This window comes from Mobula birostris, chromosome 2 (assembly GCF_030028105.1).
Source record: "Mobula birostris isolate sMobBir1 chromosome 2, sMobBir1.hap1, whole genome shotgun sequence".
Taxonomy (NCBI): Eukaryota; Metazoa; Chordata; class Chondrichthyes; order Myliobatiformes; family Myliobatidae; genus Mobula; species Mobula birostris.
The window spans coordinates 13,597,827-13,620,313 of NC_092371.1; the positions used below are offsets into that span (position 1 = coordinate 13,597,827).

General features: G+C 44.0%; 1 protein-coding gene across 4 annotated transcripts in view; it reads left to right on the forward strand.

The window, feature by feature from the left end:
- LOC140212568 (aryl hydrocarbon receptor nuclear translocator-like) overlaps positions 1–22,487 on the forward strand; it is a 79,987-nt gene that overhangs the window by 27,214 nt on the left and 30,286 nt on the right. For all 4 annotated transcript variants that reach the window (XM_072283555.1, XM_072283560.1, XM_072283538.1 and 1 more), the window contains exons 6-11: positions 66–279; positions 5,148–5,250; positions 6,163–6,228; positions 10,347–10,432; positions 16,866–16,942; positions 21,286–21,420. In XM_072283555.1, the coding sequence (XP_072139656.1) occupies positions 66–279; positions 5,148–5,250; positions 6,163–6,228; positions 10,347–10,432; positions 16,866–16,942; positions 21,286–21,420 (681 nt within the window). The remainder of the gene's footprint in view (positions 1–65; positions 280–5,147; positions 5,251–6,162; positions 6,229–10,346; positions 10,433–16,865; positions 16,943–21,285; positions 21,421–22,487) is intronic.

A 22,487-nucleotide genomic window follows, 5' to 3' on the forward strand; every position in this document is an offset into this window, starting at 1 on the left:
GGAGAGCCGGTATAGTTCAGCGGATAGTGTTTAATGAGATATTTCTCTTTCCTTATTCACCCAAGGAGCTGAAGCACCTGATCCTGGAAGCAGCGGATGGATTCCTCTTCGTGGTGGCGTGCGAGACGGGAAAGATAATCTACGTGTCGGACTCGGTCACCCCAGTCCTCAATCAGCCTCAGTCAGAGTGGTTCGGCAACACCCTGTACAGCCAGGTCCACCCGGATGACGTGGAGAAGCTGCGGGAACAGCTCTCCACCAATGAGAACGCGATGACAGGTAAATGCAGGTGACTGGGCACCGTTCTGTCACTTCCGACTGCCTTGCCCTGTGCCTGTATTGCTGAACCTGGTTAGTGTCAGTCAGCTGTTCCTTCGTTCCGTAAACTGGTTTATTATTGTCATGTGTACCAAGGAAAGGTGACAAGCTTGTTTTGCATGCCGTCCATACAGATCACTTCCTTGCAACAGTGCATTGAAGTAGTGCAGGGCAAAACAATGCCAGAATGCAGAATAAAGTGCTATAGTTACTGAAAATGGGCAGTGTAGGCAGAAAACAAGTTGCAAGGCAATAACAAGGTACGTTGTGAGGTCAGGAGTCCGTTCTCATGGGGTAGCTCAGTAAGACAATGATCATAGTTCAATAAGACATAGGAGCATAATTAGGCCATTCAGCCCATTGATTCTGTTCCTTCATTCCATAATGACTGATTTGTTATATTTCTCAACCCCTTTCTCCTGCCTTCTCCCTTGAAACCCCGACTAATCAGGAACCCATCAACCTCTGCTTTAAATATACCCAATGACTTGGTTTCCACAGCTGTCTTTGGCAATGAATTCTACAAATTCACCACCCTTTGGCTCAATAAATTCCTCCTCATCTCTGTTCAAAATGAATGTCCTTCTCTTCTATCTTCTTCTCTGTTACAAGACTCAGTGAGAAGAAGCTGTCGGAGCCTAGTGATGTGCACTTTCAGGCTTTTTTAATCTTCTGCCTGAAGTTCAAAGTAAATGTTTTATCAAAGTATATACATATACATCACCATATACGATCATGAAATTTATTTTCTTGTAATGAAAGAAGCACACTAGTTTGCACAAAGATGGGCAAACAACCAATATGCAAAATATGTTTTGTGCAAAATCAAAAAGAAAAAAAAACAAAATAATAATTAAGAATCAGAATCAGGTTTATTATCACTGGCATGTGATGTGAAATTTGTTAACTTTAGCAGCAGCAGTTCAATGCAATACATAATCTAGCAGAGAGAGAAAAATAAATAAAATAAAACATAATAAATAAACAAGTAAATCAATTATGTGTATTGAATAGATTTTAAAACCATGTGGAAAAACAGAAACACTGTATATTTTTTAAAAAAGTGAGGTAGTGTCCAAAGCTTCAATGTCTATTTAGGAATCGGATGGCAGGGAAGAAGCTGTTCCTGAATCGCTGAATGTGTGCCTTCAGGCTTCTGTATCTCTTACTTGATGGTAACAGTGAGAAAAGGGCATGTCCTGGGTGCTGGAGATCCTTAATAATGGACGCTGCCTTTCTGAGACAAGCCTTTCTGAAAGAAGTAATGAATGTTCAGAAGATGAGTTGTAGAGTCCTGTAACTGAATGTCCGAGGAGGGTGGGATGTTTGATTATGTTGACTACTTTACTGAGGCAGAGAGTGACAAGTATAGACAGAGTGTCTAGAACTGAGGTTGGTTTCCCTGATGTGTCCACAACTGTCTGTAGTTTCTTGTGGTCATGGGCAGAGCAGATACCATTCCAAGCCATGATGCACCCAACCCAGATGGGATGCTTTCTGTGATGCATGGATGAATTGGTGAAGGTCAAAGGGGATATGCCAAATTTCATTAGCCTCCTGAGGAAGTAGAGGTGTTATTAGAGCTTTATTGGCAGTGGCATTGATGTGGTTGGGTCAAAGCAGGCTACTGATGATTATTCTTAGGAACTTGGAACTCTCAACCTCAGCACTACTGATGTAGGTACTACACTACCCCACTTGCTGAAATTAATGGCCTGCTCTTTTTTTTGTTGACATTGAGGGAGAGGTTGTTGTCATGACACCATGTCCCTAAGCTCTTTATCTCCTTCCTCTACACAGTCTCATCATTATTCGAGATGTGGCACCTTCAAACGTAAAGTTAGGGCAGAATCTGGCTACACAGACAAGTTTGTTTCTGTTATTACTGCTACAATACAGACTGTGTCCAAAGATCTAGAGGAATGTGCATCTTAAGGGTGCGGTTTTAACGTAGCAAAACACTCCTCTGGAGCAACTATCACATACTGTTTTACTTATGACTCACAATGATACTGACTGCTGGTTGCGTTACTGAATTACTCAATTCGAGCCCTGAATAATGATCCTATCATAACGGCCAGGAAACTTATGGAAAATGAGTGCTGGAATCCAAAACCAAAATGGAAATGCGGCCAGAATTTTCAGCCCGTCCAACAGCATCTGCAGAAAGAGAATCCAGTTAACTATTTGGATCTGCTAGGCAGGTTCATTTCCAGAGATATTGGTTGTCTGACTGAGTTGTTCTGGTAATTCTGCTTTTGATTAAATACGTTTACACTACTGAAACATAAATTGGAATTTGTTTAATATTGTCACGTGTGCCTCGATACAGTGAAAAGCTTATCTTGCATACTATTCATAAAGGTCAAATCATTACACAGGGTATTGAAATAGAATAAAGTAAAACATTAATATGCAGAATAAGGTGTAAAGGTTACTGAAAAAGTACAGTACAGGTAAATAACAACATGCAGGATCATAATGAAGTAGGTTGTGTGGCCAATTTTATCGTACAGGAGGTCCATTCAAGAGTGTGATTAAAACTGTGGGATAGAAGCTGTCTTTGAGCTTGGTGGTATGTGCTTTCAGGCATTTTTGTGCCGTCTGCCTGATGGGAGAGGAGAGAAGAGAACATCCAGGGTGGGTGGTGTCTTTGATTATGCTGGCTGCTTTACTGAGGCAGCGACAAGTGTAGATAGAGTCCATAGAAAGGAGGGTGATTACTGTGATGTACTGAGCTGTCTCTCTCTCTCTCTGCGGTTCCTTGCATTCATGTGCGGAGAAGTTGCAGCAGCAAGCCATGATGCATCGATTAAAAATTGGTAAGAGTTGACAGAGATGAAGTACAGGTTAATTGTTTCATAAAATTTGGTTTTAGTGAAGGGAATCTGCTTTCTTTCCCAGTCGTTGGTACGTATGACTGCGACCCCAAGGTGTTTGATTCTTAAGTACCATTTGGAATAGAACATAAAAGAATAGGAGCAGAGAGGGTCCATTTGGGTAACCAGGCCTCGATAAGCTTGAGACTGCCTCATCTCAGCCAGAACCCCATAATGTTCCACATTGGCCTTTATCAACCATGGTATTGAGTTTAAGAGCCAAGAGGTAATGTTGCAGCTAAGTAGGACCCTGGTCAGATCCCACTTGGAGTACTGTGTTCGGTTCTGGTCACCTCACTACAGGAAGGCTGTGGAAACCATAGAAAGGGTGCAGAGGAGATTTACAAGGATGTTGCCTGGATTGGGGAGCATGCCTCATGAGAATAGGTTGAGTGAAGTCAACCTTTTCTCCTTGGAGCGACGGAGGATGAGAGGTGACCTGATAGAGGTGTACAAGATGATGAGAGGCATTGACCGTGTGGATAGTCAGAGGCTTTTTCCCAGAGCTAAAATGGCTAGCATGAGAGGTGGTTGGAAGTAGGCACAAAGGACATGTTGGGGGTAACTTTTTTTATGCAGAGAGTGGTGAGTGCGTGGAATGGGTTGCCAGCAGCGGTGGTGGAGGCAGATACGATAGGGTCTTTTAAGAGACTCCTTGATAGGTACATGGGGCTTAGAAAAATAGAGGGCTATGGGTAACCCTAGGTAATTTCTAAGGTAAGGACATGTTCGGCATAGCTTTGTAGGCTGAAGGGCCTGTATTGTGCTGTAGGTTTTCTATGTTTCTATGTGTTACAGTTGTACAAGATGTTGGTGAGGCTGCCCCTGGAGTGTTGTGTACTGTTTTGGTCACCCTGTTATAGTGAAGATGTCATTAAGTTTGAAAGAGTGGAGAGAAGATGTACGAGAATGTTGCTTGGACTTGAGAGCCTGAGTTATAAGGAGAGGTTGGGCAAAGTGGGACTGGAGGGATGACCCTCAAGGTATATAAAGTGTTGAGGACATAGAGTGAATATATGCTACTCTGCAGCCCCTGTTGGGTAAAGGGAAGAGGTACACTCACCCTTGACCCCAGTGCATTGTAGAATCTGGAAGGGGGTTGACGAATGAATAAAATAGATGGCATTAGTTTAGTTGGGTGCTTGAGCATTGGTGTGGAATTTATAGGTTAAAGAACTGGTTTCCAAGCTGAGCAATTGTAATTATAGACCGGGAAGCTGCAGGTGGGGGATGACTGTGAAGCTGAAATTGAGGAACTCAGAGATCTCAAGAGATTTTTGGGGCTGTGGGAGGTCAGAGAGAGGTAGATATACCATGGGGAGCATTCTAACTGGTTGCATCACTGTCTGGTATGGAGGGCCACTGCACAGGATCGGAAAAGGCTGCAGAATGTTCTAAACTCAACCAGCTCCATCATGGGCAATAGCCTCCCCAGCAGTGAGAACACCTTGAAAACACAATGCTTCAAAAAGGTGGCATCCATCATTAAGGATTGCTGCCATCAGGGAGGAGGTACAGGAGCCTGAAGATACACGGTCAATGTTTCAGGAACAGCTTCTTCTCTGCTATCAAATTTCTGAATGGGCAATGAACACATGTACATGATCTCACTATTTTCCTCCTTTTTTTTAAACTTTAATTTTAATTATATATATTTTTGTATTCATATTATGTATTGCACTACACTGCCGTCACAAAACTACATATTTCTCAATGTATGCCAGTGATGTTAAATCTGATTCTGAGGTAGTGGGACCCAGCAAGGGTTTAGTAGCATAGATAATTTCAAAAGGCACGTAACGGTCAGTGTTGCTCAGATGACACTGAGTGATGGTTGAATCGGACATGAATTAGCCAAGTAGCTCTGAAATTCAAGCTGAATGTTGGAGAAGACTGGAAAAGTTCTGTTAACAAGTTGGGATTAATTGTTTATTCTGTTGGGCGGGACAGGTCGAATTTTGGATCTGAAAACTGGCACTGTGAAGAAGGAAGGCCAGCAGTCCTCCATGAGGATGTGCATGGGCTCTCGCCGTTCGTTCATCTGCAGAGTCAGGTCAGTGAAGTGAATAGAGGGAGCCTCGAGCCACTTTCCTGCTTATTGACTGTCTTTCACCCTCGCCAAACTGGAGAGGGCTCCTGACCAGCTTTCCACAGCTGGCTCTGCCAGTCCTCTGGGAAGTAGAAGACTTTTGGGCGGGAGAGCTTGTGCTTTAGGGAGAAGTCAGTGTTGCAAAACTTCAAACCAGCAGCGCCAAGAGAAGTGAAAACTCTGATAGATCCGTGTGATTTTGCTGCTGGACTAGCGGGTTTTCTAAACTATTGGAAGTTATTTTTATTGATCTCCCAACAGACCATGGGATATTTTCAGATGTTAGGTAGCATCATTTCAAATTTTCCAGTGAACCTGGTAGGTTTTAAAGAACTGGGGTTCTGGTGGGAAGGGAGTAGAGGAAGGGAACCAGGGTCCCATGGGTGGGGCAGGGAGGGAAGTGCAGCAGATATTCTCTAGTGAGCCAGAATGCTGAACCATCAGGATTTCTGAATCATCATGTGCTTGAATCTGGAGCCAGAATCAAACTGCTACAGGAACTTGGTAGATCGAGCAGCGTCCGTGAGTGGGGTGAAAACGCAGGTGACATTAGAAATCCTGATGCAGAGTCTCAACCTGAAATATCCACCATCCTTTTCCCTACATGGATGCTTTGACTCACTGAGTTCCTGCAGAGGTTTGTTGCTCTGTACGTAGACAGGGAATTCTTTCTCATGTGCACAGTTTGGTCGAAGGATAAGAATACAGATGTGAGCAAGAGTAGACTACATGGCCTAGCAAACTAATCTTTTACCTTGCAGCTGCCTTCTAGTATTATGCCCATGTCACCCATAAGATTGCCTTGTGATGATATCCTTCTGCATTGATTAAGAGTGTGTGTGTTTATTTAAATTGGTGTTTTTACCTTTGTTTCAGATGTGGAAATGCCAGTGTGGATTCTGGGTCCATGAGTAGGCTTACCTACCTGAGGAACCGATACAGGTACTCCTTGCCCGGCAGCAGCGCCCTCTCCATCTTGCCCCACCTCTGCAGTGTGCCTATTGTATTCCCACTGTTCATCTTGGCCCATCCCCATCGGCGTGAACCCCACATTTCGACGGTCCCCTGGCTAAAGGAATTTCTCCTAAATCCTGTGCCAGATTTTCCAGCAATTCGTCTTGTAGTGATAGCCCAACGTCTAGACCCTCCCATAAATACCTATGCCCTCTACTTTTTAAAGCTAGCTATGATTTTCAACCCAGTGGTGCTAGAAAGTTTGTGAACTATAGATTTTTCTCTGTTTCTGCATAAATATGACCTAAAACGTGATCAGATCTTCACCTAAGTCCTAAAACCAATAAAAAGAACCCAATTAAATAAATAGCACAAAATTATACTTGCTCATTTATTGAGAAAAATGATCCAATATTACATGTATTTGTTGGAAAAAGTATGTGAACCTTTGCTTTCAGTAACTGGTGTGACCCCATTGTACAGCAGTAACTTCAACCAAACGTTTCTGGTAACTGTTGATCAGTCCTGCACGTCGTCTTGGAGGAATTTTAGGCCATTCTTCCTTACAAAACTGCTTCAACTCAGGGATGTTGGTGGGCTTCCTTGCGTGAACTGCTTGTTTCAGGTCCTTCCGCAACATTGTCTTTTGGACTATTGTCTTGTTGCATTATCCAACTTCTATTAAGTTTCAGGTGACGGACTGCTACCCTTATATTATCCTGTAAAATGTCTTGATGCAATTTTGAATTCATTGTTCCCACAGTGGTTGCAAGCTGTCCAGGCCCTGATGCAGCAAACCATGATGTTGCTTCCACCGTGCTTCACAGTTGTGATGAGTTTCTGGTGTTGGTGTGCAGTGCCCTTTTTCCTCCAAACATAGCAATGTGCAGTTCTACCAAAAAGTTCAACTTTTGTCTCATCTGTCCACAGAACATAGTCCCAGAAATGTTTTAGAACATCCAGGTGGTCTTTTGCAAACTTGAGACATGCAAACCTGTTTTTTTTTAGGGCAGTGGTTTCCCCCGTGGTGTCCTTCCATAAACACCATTCTTGTTCAGTGTTTTTCTTATAGTGGACACATGAACGGGGACTTCAGCAAGTGCTTAAGATTTCTGCAGGTCCTTTTGCTGTTACCTTTGGGTTCTTTTTCATCTCCTTCAGATTTGCACATTGTACTCTTGGTGTAATCTTTGCAGGACGCCCACTCCTAGGGAGAGTAGCAACGGTACTGACCTTACTCCATTTGTAGACAGTTTCTCTTACGGTAGACTGATGAACACTTAGATCTTTAGACATGCTTTTGTAGTCTTTTCCAGCTTCATGTATCTCTACAATTCTCTAAGATTCTCTGAAAGTTGTTTTGGTTGAGGTATGGTGCACATCCAGTAGATCCTTAGAAGAACAGGCTGTGCCAGTAACCTGACTTTATGTGTCTTTTTTATAGGACAGGTCACCACTACAACCCATAACTTCAATCTCATCTCATTGATTGGAACATCTGACTCCAAATAGCTTTTGCAGAAGGCATTACCCCAGAGATTCACATAGTTTTTCCAACAAATACACATCGTATTGGATAATTTTTCTCAATAAATAAATGAACAAGTATGAAGTTTTTTGAGCTATATATTTAATTGGGTTCTCTTTATCCAGTTTTAGGACTTGCGTGAAGACCTGATCACATTTTAGGTCATATTTATGCAGAAATAGGGAAAATTCTACAGGGTTCACCATCTTTCTAGCATTACTGCAAATATAGGGGGGTCTCTACAGATGCTGGAAATCCAAAGCAACACCCACAAAATGCTGGAGGAATTCAGTGTGTCAGGCAGCATTTGTAGAAATGTATAAACAAGCGGTCCCTAACCACCGGGCCGCAAAGCATGCGCTACCGGGCCACGAGGAAATGATATGATTTGGTGATATGAGTCAGCTGCACCTTTCCTCATTCCCTGTCACGCACTGTTGAGCTTGAACGTATGCGAGGTCATTACCCGCGCGAAATCCATGTCAGCGCGGGAAGGAGATCAACTCCTCGAGCTTGCAAATGACGGCAGGCTGAAACGTATGTTTGACATAACATCTCTGTCGGCATTCTGGATCAAAGTCAAGGCTAAATATTCTGAGATAGCCACGAAAGCACTGAAAACGTTGCTTCCATTTCCAACATATCTCTGCAATGAATGCAACAAAAACTAAATTGCGGAATAGACTGGACATAAGGAACCCCCTTCGAGTATCGATGTCTCCCATCACCCCTCGATGGCACCGTCTTGTTGCAGGAAAACAAGCCCAGGGCACCCATTGATTCAGCGATATTGGTGTGTTGCAATGATTTTATATGTTCATACGGGGAAAATATGTGCTGTGTGTTTAATATCCAAACGTTACTTAAAATGTTATGATGCTATTGACTTACTTATATAACCATATAACAATTACAGCATGGAAACAGGCCATCTCTGCCCTCCTAGTCCGTGCCGAACGCTACTCTCACCTAGTCCCACCGACCTGCACTCAGCCAATGACCCTCCATTCCTTTCCTGTCCATATACCTATCCAATTTTTCTTTAAATGATAATATTGAACCTGTTTCTGCCACTTCTACTGGAAGTTCATTCAACGCTTACTTCAAGCTCCCCTGTCCTCCACTGATAATTGACTTATCACTATATTAGTGCAAGAGAAATATGTGCTGTGTGTTTAATATTAAATTCGTTAGATAAACCCTTTTAGAAACAAAATTGAGTGTATTAGCCACTTATCACCGATATCCCGGTTGTGATTACCCCCCCCCCCCGCCCCCAAACAGAATCGGCGTAGAAAAAAGTCAGCAGGCACACGCATGCGCACTGGCGCCTGCGCAAGGCTTCATGGTCATTGTAGTCTTTCTCGGGGTAAACACAACGTATTTGCTACTTTTGTCTGTTGGCAACCCTGGCCCCCCCACCCCCCACCCCCGGTTGGCCGGTCCGCAAGAACGGTCAATAATAAACCGATCCGCGTTGCAAAAAAAGGTTGAGGACCCCTGGTATAAACGGTTAATGTTTTTTGTAAAGACTGTTCTGGTGAAGAGTTTCTGCCTGAAATGTTGACTGTTTATTAATTTTCAAAGATACTGCCTGACCTGCTGAGTTGCTCCAGCATTTTGTGTGTGTTGTGTGTGGATTTTAAAGACCTGGTTGGTGCCATCCCTCTATCCATTGTAAAGAAATAAAGGGAAAGCCACTGCACTATTCCTTCAGAGTTACCATCTCTCAGAAACATAAGAGATTCTGCAGATGCTGGAAATGCAGAGGAACTCAGCAGGTCAGGCAGCATCTACGGGAAGGGGAATAAACAGTTGATGTTTCAAGCTTCGTCAGGACTAGAAAGGAAAGGGGCAGAAGTCTGAGTAAGGAGGTGGGAGGAGTCCAAGTTGGCAGGTGATAGGTGAGACCAGGCAAGGGGGAAGGTGGGTGGGTGTAGGGGAATGAAATAAAAATCTGCTCGGGGATAGGTGGAAGAGGCAAAAGGCTAAAAAAGGAGGAATCTGATGGGGGAGGACAGTGGACCTTAGAAGAAAGGAAGGGAGGGCGGGAATCGGAGCGTGATGGGCAGATGAGAGGGTAACCAGAATGTGGAATGGTGGAAGGGGAAGGGGAGAAATTACCAAATATTAGCAAAATTGATGTTCACGCTCTCAGGTTGGAGAGCAGCCACTCTTTCAATTCTATTATCATAGATTGTTGTATCTCAAATTTCTCTCTGCACTTTATAGCATCAGGTCCACTCAGTGTTTGGTGTGCTAAACAAGGTTCTCTGTAAGTTCAGCCTGACTTCTTACTGTTTTTCAGTTGTTTGTCTCTGGAAGAAAGTCCAAATGTTTTGCTTTAGTTAACCCAGGACAAGTGAATCAGAGTGCAGTTTGGCTGGTTGATGAGTCAGTTGTTTCACCAGACTGACTCTTCAATCCCTCCCCAGCGTGCCAAAGGATCTGTGACCGCACCCTTTTTGAGTGGGGGAATTCACAATTCACTGAAGAAGTGCCTTCTTGAATCTGCTATTGGGCATCATTTGTCCTGTTGGGGACTTTACATGCATCTCCCTGTTTGTTTTGTTCTCAGGAATGGGCTGGGACCTGTGAAGGAAGGGGACCCTCAGTATGTTGTGGTACATTGTACAGGTTACATCAAGGCTTGGCCTCCGGCAGGTAAGGGCTCTGTCTCTGTGTGTCTCTGTTACTTGGATATAGAATGTAAGGAAGTGATTATGGAAGGATGGTTGCAGTGACGTGACCATCTCTGGCATCTGTTTGTGATCAGTCAGTTGCTCACAAAATGGACTAGGTTCAACTAACACTCGCCTTGAACCTACTAGAGTGCTATGATCTTCACAGAAACATGGCTGGACCACCAAATACCCGATGTGGCTGTTGGGCTAGCAGCCGAATGGTCTTCTGAGCCGACAGAATGCATGATTTGGGCAAGAAATTAGTTGGTGCTTTATGTATTTAGGTTAACACTGCCTGGTGTACTAAATCAGTCATTATTGAAAGTTACTGCTGTCCCAACCTGGAATACCTAATAATAAAGTTTAGGCCCTTTCATCTACAGAGAGAAATCACTGTTCATTTTACAGCATCACTGGATCTGTAAGCAGCGTCCCAAGCTTTGATCAGGTTCCGTACCTCGTTGTTCGTCCAAGGCTTCTGGTTCAGGAATACTTGGATGTTTTTGGTGGTGATGACATTGTCTTCGCAAAATTTGATGTAGCACATAACTGTGGCTGTGTGACTGGTGATGGCTCCCTCAGGCCAACAGCAATTTAACAGTAGATCAAGTGCATGATGCTATGGTTAACAACTGGCTGCTCACCCTGATGGTGCCTTCATCGTAGCTGGCAATTCTAATCTGGCCAACCTTAAAGCAGTATTTCCTATGTATTGAAAAGTGAATTGCCCTACAAGGAGCAAAAACACACTGGACCAGGTGGACGCCAACATCGCAAGTATATATAGGGCCTTCCCATGCTCTCACCCAGGACTGTCCAATGATCTGTCTTTACATCTAATCCCAGTTTATAGACCAGTGGTAAGGAAGGAGAAACCAACTTCCAGGACAGTGACGGTGTGGCCTTAGGGAGTCATCACCAGTTACACAAGCACAATTATATGCTACATCAAATTTTGTGAAGACAGTGTCATCACCACCAAAATCATCCGGGTATTCCTGAACCAGAAGCCTTGGATGAACAACAGGGTATGGAATCTGATCAAAGCTTGTGATGTTGGTTACAGATCTGGTGAAGCCAAGGCGCGTAGTGAGGCCTGATTGAATCTTAAGAGAGGCATCAAGACCACAAAGTACAGATTGAGGTATTTCTATAACGCCATAGATCACCAAAGTGTTGGGGATGGGATCAGATCCATCTCAGGTTGCAAAGGAAAACTCTCCTGCTCTGCTCATAGTGACGCCAAACCAGCCGAAGAGCTAAACAGCTTCTTTGATCACTTTGATAAGGACAATAAGGAAACAGTGATGAAGACCATAACATCAGATGGAGGAACTGCGCCCACACTAAACCTACATGAAGTGAGGCGTGTTCCGTAATGTCAATGTATGCAGAGCAGTGGGGTTAGACGCCACACCCGGACTTTTCCTTGGGGACTGCGCCAACCAGCTGGCAGAAGTTCTGACGGATATTTGCAATCTATCGCTGTCCCAGGCTATGTTTCCGGCAAGCTTCAAAGCAGCAACTCTTATTCCAATCTCCAAGACGTCTGCGACAATGTGACTACAGACCAGCGGCACTCATTCCTATATTTGCCAAGTGCTTGGAAACGTTGGTAATGTCCCACATCAAGGACTTAATTGCAACTACCTTGGACTAGCACCAGGTTCCCTACAGGGTAAATAGATCCACTGAAGATGCCACTTCTTTCACTGTTCATGCTATCTTGGAACATCTGGAGCACAAAGACACCTACATCAGGGTGCTTTTCATTGATTACAGCTTGGCCTTTAACACCATACTACCGAACAAGCTGACTGTCAAGCTCCACAATCTAGGTTTCGGCACATCAGCCTGTAATTGGATCTTGGACTTCCTCATTAATTATACCCAGATAGTGAAACTAGGCAAGTGCACATCGACCCCAAGCCCAGAGCACCAGTGCTCTGCAGGGGTGTGTACTGAGCCCACTTCTCTACTCTCTTCACCTGTGACTGCACTCCTGCACGTGATTCTGAAATTTACAGATGACACAACCATGATTGGTCTGATCACAAACAATAATGATTCTCCATATAGAGAGGAAGAAACTGTTAGATTGGTGCTGGCCACAGCTTATCATTTAATATCAAGAAGACAAAAGAAATGATAATTGACTTCAGGAAGGCAAGAGGTCCTGAACAAGCCCCACTATTCAGCAGCACTGGGACTCCACAGGGGACTGTCTTGTCTCCCTTTCTCTTCACCATTTACACCTTGGACTTCAACTACTGCACAGAGTCTTGTCATCTTCAGAAGTTTTCTGATGACTCTGCCATAGTTGGATGCATCAGCAAGGGAGATGAGGCTGAATACAGGGCTACAGTAGGAAGCTTTGTCACATGGTGTGAGCAGAATTATCTGCGGCTTAATGTGAAAAAGACTAAGGAGCTGGTGGTAGACCTGAGGAGAGCTAAGGTACCGGTGACCCCTGTTTTCATCCAGGGGGTCAGTGTGGACATGGTGGAGGATTACAAATACCTGGGGATACGAATTGACAATAAACTGGACTGGTCAAAGAACACTGAGGCTGTCTACAAGAAGGGTCAGAGCCGTCTCTATTTCCTGAGGAGACTGAGGTCCTTTAACAACTTCCGGACGATGCTGAGGATGTTCTACGAGTCTGTGGTGGCCAGTGCTATCATGTTTGCTGTTGTGTGCTGGGGCAGCAGGCTGAGGGCAGCAGACACCAACAGAATCAACAAACTCATTCGTAAGGCCAGTGATGTTGTGGGGATGGAACTGGTCTCTCTGATTTGGTGTCTGAAAAGAGGTTGCTGTCCAAGTTGCATGCCATCTTGTTTTCAGTTTTTGGGAATGTACATCACTGAGGAGCACTCTTGGTCCGTCAACACAACCTCAAGAGCGGAGAAGGTTCAATAGCTTAAGGAAAACTAATCCGTCCCAAAAATTGCTGGCCAACTTTTACTGATGTGTGATAGAGAGCATACTGACATACAGAGTGACTGTGTGGTTCTCTAGCTGCTGCTAGATAGATCACAAAGCACTCCAACAGGTGATTAGGACGGCTCAGCACATCATTAGGTCTCAACTGCTGGACATGGAGACAATCTACAACTCTTCATGCCTACGACGCACTTGTAACATTATTAAAGACCCTTCCCATCCTGGACACGGTTTAATCTCCTGCCTCCTGGTAAGAGATACAGAAGCATCTTGGCCAAGGCAGTAAGACTGAAAAGCAGCTTCTTCCCGAGGGCTGTTGTGTAACTGAATAATGCTACACCCTGGCTTGCCAATGACCTTTGAATGTTATGGACTGTCGAAGTCTCTTGTTGCATATAAATGTGGAATTTTTAAAAAAAAATTAAGCTGTACCAGATGCATTGTAAATTTGCACTGACTGGAGTAGCACCACAATCTTCTTGTCTTGGCAATAAAGTTCTATTCTATGCATATGTACACACACACAAGCTATCTAATGGATTTATATTTCCGGTGTGTCTTTTTATTAGTGTATATCTCTTGTGCTTTTGTTTTGTACTGCATCAGATCCGGAATAACAATTATTTTGTTCTCCTTATACTTGTGTACAGGAAATGACATTGAACAATCTTGAATGCAAGGTTGGGATGTTTCCATCTTTGAAAGTTTTAAAAATAATCCTGTAATGATAACCAGAAAAGCAATTGTTTCCTGGTTATTGTAACAGGAAATGGCTTTTTTTAAAATCCAATTTCTTTTTTCCTAATTGTGCATCACCATTTCCCAGATAACTAACTTCTACTAAGCCCATCACCCCGAATGGGGCATTGGCTGCCGACAGCAGCTTGCCAGAGTCCTCTGTCCTTGGGCTGAGGAACTTTGATCAGCCCGTGGCTTCCATTTTCACCACACGATCTCATATGTCTTCTAAGCAAAGCCTCTTCCGCTGTCAGGGATGAGGTCTTTGGAGCTTCTGTTGGCGTTTCTGTAGCTCTGAGTTTTTACGGGGTATGGTTAGTAGTCCCATGCCCAACCCCCCTCCTCCTGCATGGACTATCCATGGTGCAGATGGCTAACTAACTGAACTTGCCAAATACAGTTTGGGTCAGAGATGAGCTGATCCTGTGATGGTTAGCTCATTGTTTAGTTCTATTTAGAGATACAGCATGGAATAGGCCATTCTGGCCCTTTGAGCCACACAGCCCAGCAACACCCAGCAACTGCAATTTAATCCTAACCTAATCACAGGACAATTAACAATGACCAGTTGACCGACCTGGTACGTCTTCAGACTGTGGGAGGAACTCAAAGGACCTGGAGAAAACCCACACATTTCTCTGGGAATGTGGTGCTTAGCACTTGGCTAAATTGCTGTATTTGTGCATGTGGCCTTCCTGCCTGGGTAGGTTGGTACTCGGTTCATCTGGAGAAAACATTCCATGGGAAGGACTAGAGGACATTGGGATTGAATTTTGAACTCTTGATGCCCTGAGCTGTAATAGCATCACATAGTACCCAGTATCAGGCAGCAATGTGATGCAATGTCGTCTGGGTACCTGGAATTAGTGTGGCTCCCAACAACACTCCAGAAAACCGACATGTACCAGAAGCAAAGGTGTTACTGTGGTTTATGCAACAATTCCTGGAAAAATAACAACCGGAAGGACAACAATTGACATTTCTTGCTGACCCGGGAAAGCAGCCAACATAATCAAAACTTCCACCCATCCCAGACGTTCTCCCTTCCCCCTCCCATTGGGTAGAAGATTTAAAAGCTTGAAATGTATACCACCAGGTTCAGGGACAGTTTCTGTCCCACAGTGATGAGACCCGTCAATGATAAAAATATGGTGTACCACAATAGTGAAGCTATTACGGGTCAGGGCATTCCGGAGTACAAGAGTTCAATTCAAGTACTGTCTGTGAGGAGTTTGCATGTTCTCATGAAAGGCGTGGGTTTCCTCTGGATGCTCTGGTTTCCTCCCACAGTCCAAAGACAATCAGTTAGTGGGTTAATTGGTCATTGTAAATTGTCCTGTGATTAGGCCAGGGTTAAATAGATGGACTGCTGGGCAGTGCAACTCGTTGGGCCAGAAGGGCCTGTCCTGTGCTGTATTTCTAAATAAATAACAAAGAAAGGTGAAATCTTGCTTTCCCAGTTTATTTCATCGTGCCTCTTTACCTTGTATCTATCTGTATTGCATTTCCTTGGTACTGTAACACTTTATCCTGCACTCTGTAATTGCTTTTCCCTTCATACTATCTTAGTGACTTAAGTTTGGATTGGCCAGTCTCAGTGGCAATTTTAAGGTGATTGTCAGGTGGGTTTATTACACAGAGAAGGTATTACACAGTGGAACGCACTGCCAGGGGTGGTGGTAGAGGCAGATACATCAGGGACATTTAGATCCATACATGAATGAAATAAAAATGGATGGCTAGGTAGGAGGGAGGGGTTAGAATTATCTTGGAGCAGGTTAAAAGGTCAGCACAACATTGTGGGCCGAAGGGCCCATTCTGTGCTAAACATTTATATGTTCTAAAACAAAGTTTTTCCACTGTATCACAGTAATATACCAATAACTAATTAAGTCCCCCTTTAAAGCCACTGTGGTTGGTATCAGGCAACCAATTGGACTTTTTCTTATTATTGGTAGCACGCCCACAAGAAGATGAATCTGCTTGTATCTGGTGACATGTATGTACTTTGGTAAAGTTCAAAATACATTTACTAACAAAGTATGTATATATTATACAACCTTGAGATTCGTCTCCCTACAGACAACCACAAAACAAAGAAACCCAAAACAACCTATTTAAAAAAAAAGACTGTCAAACACCCAATATGCAGAGAGGAAAAAAAAAGAGAAATGGTGCCAACAATAAAGGTTCATATAAAATAGCATTCAGAATGAAAGTGAGTCCACAGAGACAAAGCTAGAGCAGGCCACCGCCTCAGTTCAGCGCAGAGCTAAGTAAACGTCATGGAGCAGCGAGCAGAACTGGCCCAATCCTCGCCTCTGGTCTCAACACCCTGCCTTTTCAATCCGGCCTGGCGTTTTTAAATTGTTCAAAAATCGGGTCATTCCTTGCTGTAGGACCTGAGCTCTGTCACTTCGATACATTCTGGGCTGGAGCACACCGCCACGTTTCTGCCCACACCCGACCTTTGCAAACTGGCCTGTTGTTTAGATTGATCAAACCCTTGCTCTTGGCTTTGGTGGACTCTGCCTCTGCCTCACCTTGCCATTGTTTGAGGTGATTGTTTACCATAAAATATGTTATTAATAAAGTATTTAGTTGTATTCTTTATTTTGCTTGCTGCCAATAAGTATTCTCTGGGTTTCACCAGCGCCATTTTAAACTGGAACTGGATATTAAATTTACTTTGAACTTGGAACTAAGGTGTTGTTGCTGTTGTTCTCCAGGTGTGACGTTACCAGACGATGAACCGGACGGGGGACAGGGAAACAAGTTCTGTCTGGTGGCTATTGGCCGACTACAGGTAAGATCCAAGCACCCACCAAAGCCCTTTTGGAGATGTGTCCTGTTTTGGCCATCCCTTCCATCTTGGAAGATCCCAATGGCTGAAAGGAGGAATTCTGAGGGTGAGGGACGGAGGGTACAGGAAAGAAGCAAAGGAGGATGTTTTTAATTGGGGGAATTTTACTTATTAAGCCACTGAGATGTGAGCATTAACATTTATTAACACGGATTCTGCAGATGTTAGAAATTCAGGAACTCAGACATCATCGATGGAAATAAGTAGTCAACATTTTGAGTCGAGACCCTTCATTGGGACCCTCCATTAGCATTTATTACCCATCTTCAATCACCCCTCGTCCCAGCAATAAGAACCATCCAGATTGCAGTTACTTAGAAGCTAGAGCAAATAATGACTAATTTTTCTTCATTGGCAGCCACTAATTTGTTTCAAAATGTGGTAATTTTGTGGTTAACATTCAGATCTAGCATTTTAAAAATTCTGTATTATTCATTTGCTTGAATCTAAATTCTACGGCTGCCATTAGTGGGACTTAAACTTTACTCTTAAAATAGTGCAGAACTGGCTGCTGGCCTGGTCACTTAACCATTATGTCACTGTTTCGAGTTACTGTTTCACTGATTACCCTGAAGGATATCTCATTCAAATTGTGATATGGAAGGAGAATAGATTAGGCTTTTTTCTCATTCCCCTTCTCCCTCCTTTTCTCCTCTGGTCCATTATTCTCTCCTACCAGATTCCTCCTCCTTCAACTCTTTACCTCTTCCAGCTTCTTACTTCACCACCCCCCACCTCCCTGCCCAGCATGACCTTCACCCTCACCTGGTTCAAGTATCACCTGCCAGATTGTATTCCCCCCCTCCCCCACCACCTTATTTTGGCTTCTCCCCCCTTCCTTTCCAGTCCTGATGGAGGGTCTCGGCCTGAAACTCAACTGATTACTCCTCTCCATAGATGTTACCTAACCTGCTGAATTCCAGCATTTTGTGTGTGTTACCCTGGATGTTTTTGATCCAAAGTTCTTTGGGAATCAAGAATGAGGGATAAACTTATTTTTTGGAGGGGGGGTTGTTGGTGAAGAGATCCAACATGGTTTGGTCTTCTTACCAAATTACTGACAACAGTAAATTACAATGCTTAATTAAGAGCATAAAACATAGAGGCAGAATTAGACCACTCAATCCATTGAGTCTGCTCTGCCATTCCGTCATGGCTGATTTTATTATTCCTCTCAGACCCATTCTCCTGCCTTCTCCCCATAACCTTTGATGCCTTGACTAACCAAGAACCTATCAACCTCAGCTTTAAATATACTCAATGACCTGACCTCTACAGCCATCTGTGGCAATGAATTCCACGGATTCACCACTCTCTGGCTAAAGAAGTTCCTCTTTAACTCTGTTCTAAAGGGATATCCCTCTATTCTGAGGCTGTGCCCTCTTGTTCCCCACTATAGGAATTATCCTCTCCACATCCACTCTGTCTAGGCCTTTCAATATTTGATTGGTTTCAATGAGATCATCTCTCATTTTTCTAAACTCCAGTGAGTCAGGCCCACAGCCATCAAATGCTTTTCGTACATTAAAGTTGAAGTTCAAGTTTCATTGTCATTCAACCATACATGAATACAGCCAAAAGAAACTGCATTACTTCGGGGCCAAGGAGCAAAGCACGATGCCAACAATCATATACTCCACAAGGCACACGTACGACAGCAGTAAAATATAGTCACACAAAAAAATACAGTCCAAATCCCCGAGTCCATGAATGTTGCAGAAGTCTGCAATCAAACACAATACATTTTGTCTTTGGCCGAGTGAACGTTGGAGGGCAGCACTGATTCCAGCATGTACGCTATGCCACACCGCCTCCAGTACTCTGATGGAGCGCACCGACTTCAATGCCTCTCTCCTGGGTGGCCGCAAACAGGTGACACCACAGCTTGAGGCCTAGTCCTCGCTATGAGTGATGCAACTCCCCCCACCGTTTGCCAGTAAACCAGTGAATCAGACCCACAGCATTCCACATTAACAATGTCCAGCAGGGTCTTGTGGTCACAAGTGACTAAGATGCTCACTCGCTGTCACACTGCACACTTACTCCGACACCTCTCTGACGCAGGCAGTAGCTCCTTCACTTTCTCCACCAACAAGCAACTGGCTGATTTGGTAGACCTACAGTACTTTAAATTCTTAATGTCCAGCAGGGTCTTGCGATTGTAAAAACAAAAAGTACATTTAAAAAAGACAATGCCATCTTTGGTTGGCCCCATAGAAACTGCTGCATCCGAGCGCACTGCAGTCTCCCTGGAAGTGAACCCTTTTATACATTTTTAACATTAACTCTTTTATCAACCAATAAGGCAGCCCCCATTCAAGTAATGTGATACCTGCCACTGCAACTAAGCTGGTTCCAGAAGGAAGCAACTGCAATCACTGGAAAAAACACATTGAACAATTACAAGTTTATAAAATCACAAACAAGCATAAGAAAGTTATTGACCCTACTATTGAGCCCATCTCCATGGAATGCTGTTGCAGGAAAGCAGCATCCATCATCGACGGCTCCCACCATCTAGGCCATGATCACTTCTCACTGCTGCCATCAGGGAGGAGGTATAGGAGCCTGAGGACTCACACTGCCATGTTCAGGAACAGTTATTACCCCTCAACCATCAGTCTCCTAATCAAAAGGGGATGACTTCACTCACTCCATCTCTGAACTGTTCCCACAATCTATCGACTCACCTTCAAGGACTCTTCATGTCAAGTTCTCGATGTTTATTTATTTACTAATATTATTATTATTTCCTTTTCTTTTTGTATTTGCACAGTTTTGTTTTCTTACATTGGTTGTTGTCCATTCTGTTGGGTGAGGTCTGTCATTGATTCTCTTGCGTTTCTTTAGTTACTGTGACTGTCCACAAGAAAATGAATCTTGGGGTTGTATAAGGCAGGGGTCCCCAACCTTTTTTGCACTGCGGACCGATTTAATATTGACAATATTCTTGTGGACCGGGGGGGGGTGGCGGGGGGCAGGGGGCAGTGTTGGGTGGTACGGTTGCCAATGGACAAGGGTAGCAGTCAGATTCGTTGTGTTTACCCAGAGAAAGACTACAATGACCATGAAGCCTTGCTCGGGCACCAGTGCGCATGCGTGTACCTGTAGGTTTTTTTTTCTGCAAATCGTTTTTGGCGATTCTGTTTGGGGGCGTCGGGGTTGTTAATCACAACCGGAATATCGGTGATAAGTGGCTAATACACTCAATTTTGTTTCTAAAAGGGTTTATCTAACAAATTTAATATTAAACACACAGCGCATATTTTCCTCGCATGAATACAGTGATAAGTCAATTATCAGGGGAGCTTGAAGTAAGCGTTGAATGAACTTCCAGTAGAAGTGGCAGAAACAGGTTCGATATTATCATTTAAAGAAAAATTGGATAGGTATATGGACAGGAAAGGAATGGAGGGTTATGGGCTGAGTGCAGGTCGGTGGGACTAGGTGAGAGTAGTGTTCGGGACGGACTAGAAGGGCCGAGATGACCTGTTTCCATGCTGTAATTGTTAATAGGGTTATAAGAGTCACTTATAAGTCAATAGTGTCATAACATTTTAAGTAACGTTTGGATATTAAACACACAGCACATATTTTCCCCGTATGAACATACAAAATCATTGCAACACTCCAATATCGCTGAATCAGTGGGAGCCCTGGGCTTGTTCCCTGCAACAACACGGTGATGGGAGACAGCGATACTCGAAGGGGGTTCCTTGTGTCCATTCTATTCTGCAATTTGGTTTTCGTTGCATTCATTGCAGAGGTATGTTGGAAATGGAAGCAACATTTTCAGTGCTTTCTTGACTGTCTCAGAATATTTAGCCTTGACTTTGATCCAGAATGCCAGCAGAGATGTTATGTCAAACATACTTTTCAGCCCGCCGTCATTTGCAAGCTTGAGTTGATCTCCTTCCCGCGCTGACATGGATGACACGCAGGTCGTGACCTTGCGTGCGTTCAAGTTCAACAGTGGGCATGACAGGGAATGAGGAAAGGTGCAGCTGACCCATATCATTTCATATCACCAAACCATATTGTTTCCTCGTGGCCCGGTGGTTGAGGACCGCTGGTATATGGTGACATTGGTACTTTGACAATAAATTTACTTTGAAGGGAAGTAACAATTATATAGTCAAATCCAGCAGCCCAAAGTGTTGACTGTTTATTCCCCTCTATAAACACTGCCAACTTGCTGAATTCCCCTATCATTTTTTGTGTGTTGTAATAGATTAGTGGTGGATTAACATAACTCATCTCTGCCTCCTTTCTCTATCTATATCCAGGTTACCAGCTCGCCCAGCTGCATAGACATGAAAGGTAACAGCCTCCCCACCGAGTTCCTATCCCGGCACAGTCCCAACGGCGCCTTCACATTCGTCGACCACCGCTGCCTGGGAACCATTGGCTACCAGCCCCAGGTAGGTGCCTGTTCTGATTTCCCTCACAGCCTCCGAGGGAAAATCGGATGTGCGTTTTGTAGCGATAGCAAAGTTTGCTGCTCCGATGACTGACTTATTACAAAGCAGAAGGGGGCTACTTGGTTCATAAGACCATAAGACGTAGGAGCACAATTAGGCCATTCAGCTCATCGAGTCTGCTCTGCCATTCCATCATGGCTGATCCTGGATCCTACTCAACCCCATGCATCTGCCTTCTCACCATACCCTTTGATGCCCTGACTGATCAGGAAACAATCAACTTCTGCCTTAAGTATACCCACGGACTTGGCCACCATTGTAGTCTGGGCAGAGCATTCCACAGATTCACTACTCTCTGGCTAAAAAAATCCTCCTTAACTCTGTTCTAAAAGGTGGCCCCTCAATTTTGTAGGCTGTGCCCTCTAGTTCTGGTACTCCCACGATAGGAAACATCCTCTCCTCATCCACCCTGTCTAGTCCTTTCAATGAGACCTCCCTCCCCCTCCCCCACATTCTTCTAAATTCCAGTGAGTACAGGACCAAAGCTGCCAAATGCTCCTCATATTTAACCCCTTCATTCCTGAATCATCCTTGTGAACCACCTCTGGACTCTCTCCAATGACAGCACGTCCTTTCTGAGATATGAGGCCCAAAACTGTTGACAGTACTCCAAATGTGGCCTGACTCGTGTCTTATAAAGGCTCAGCATTATCTCCTTGCTTTTCTATTCCCCTTGAAATAAGTGCCAATATTGCATTTGCCGCCTTTGCCACAGACTCAACCTGTAAATTAATCCTATGGGAGTCTTGTACGGGGACCTGTTAAGTCCCTCTGCCCCTCTGATGTTTGAACCTTCTCCCCATTTAGATAATAGTCCGTACTATTGTTCCTTTTACCTACATGAATTATCATACTTTTCCCAACTCTGTTCCATCTGCCTCTTTTTTGCCCATCTTCCAATTTGTCTAAGTCATGCTGCAAATCATGTACTGCCTACTCATCCACCCATCTTTGTATCATCCACAAACTTTGCCACAAAGCCATCAATTCCATTATCTAAATCATTG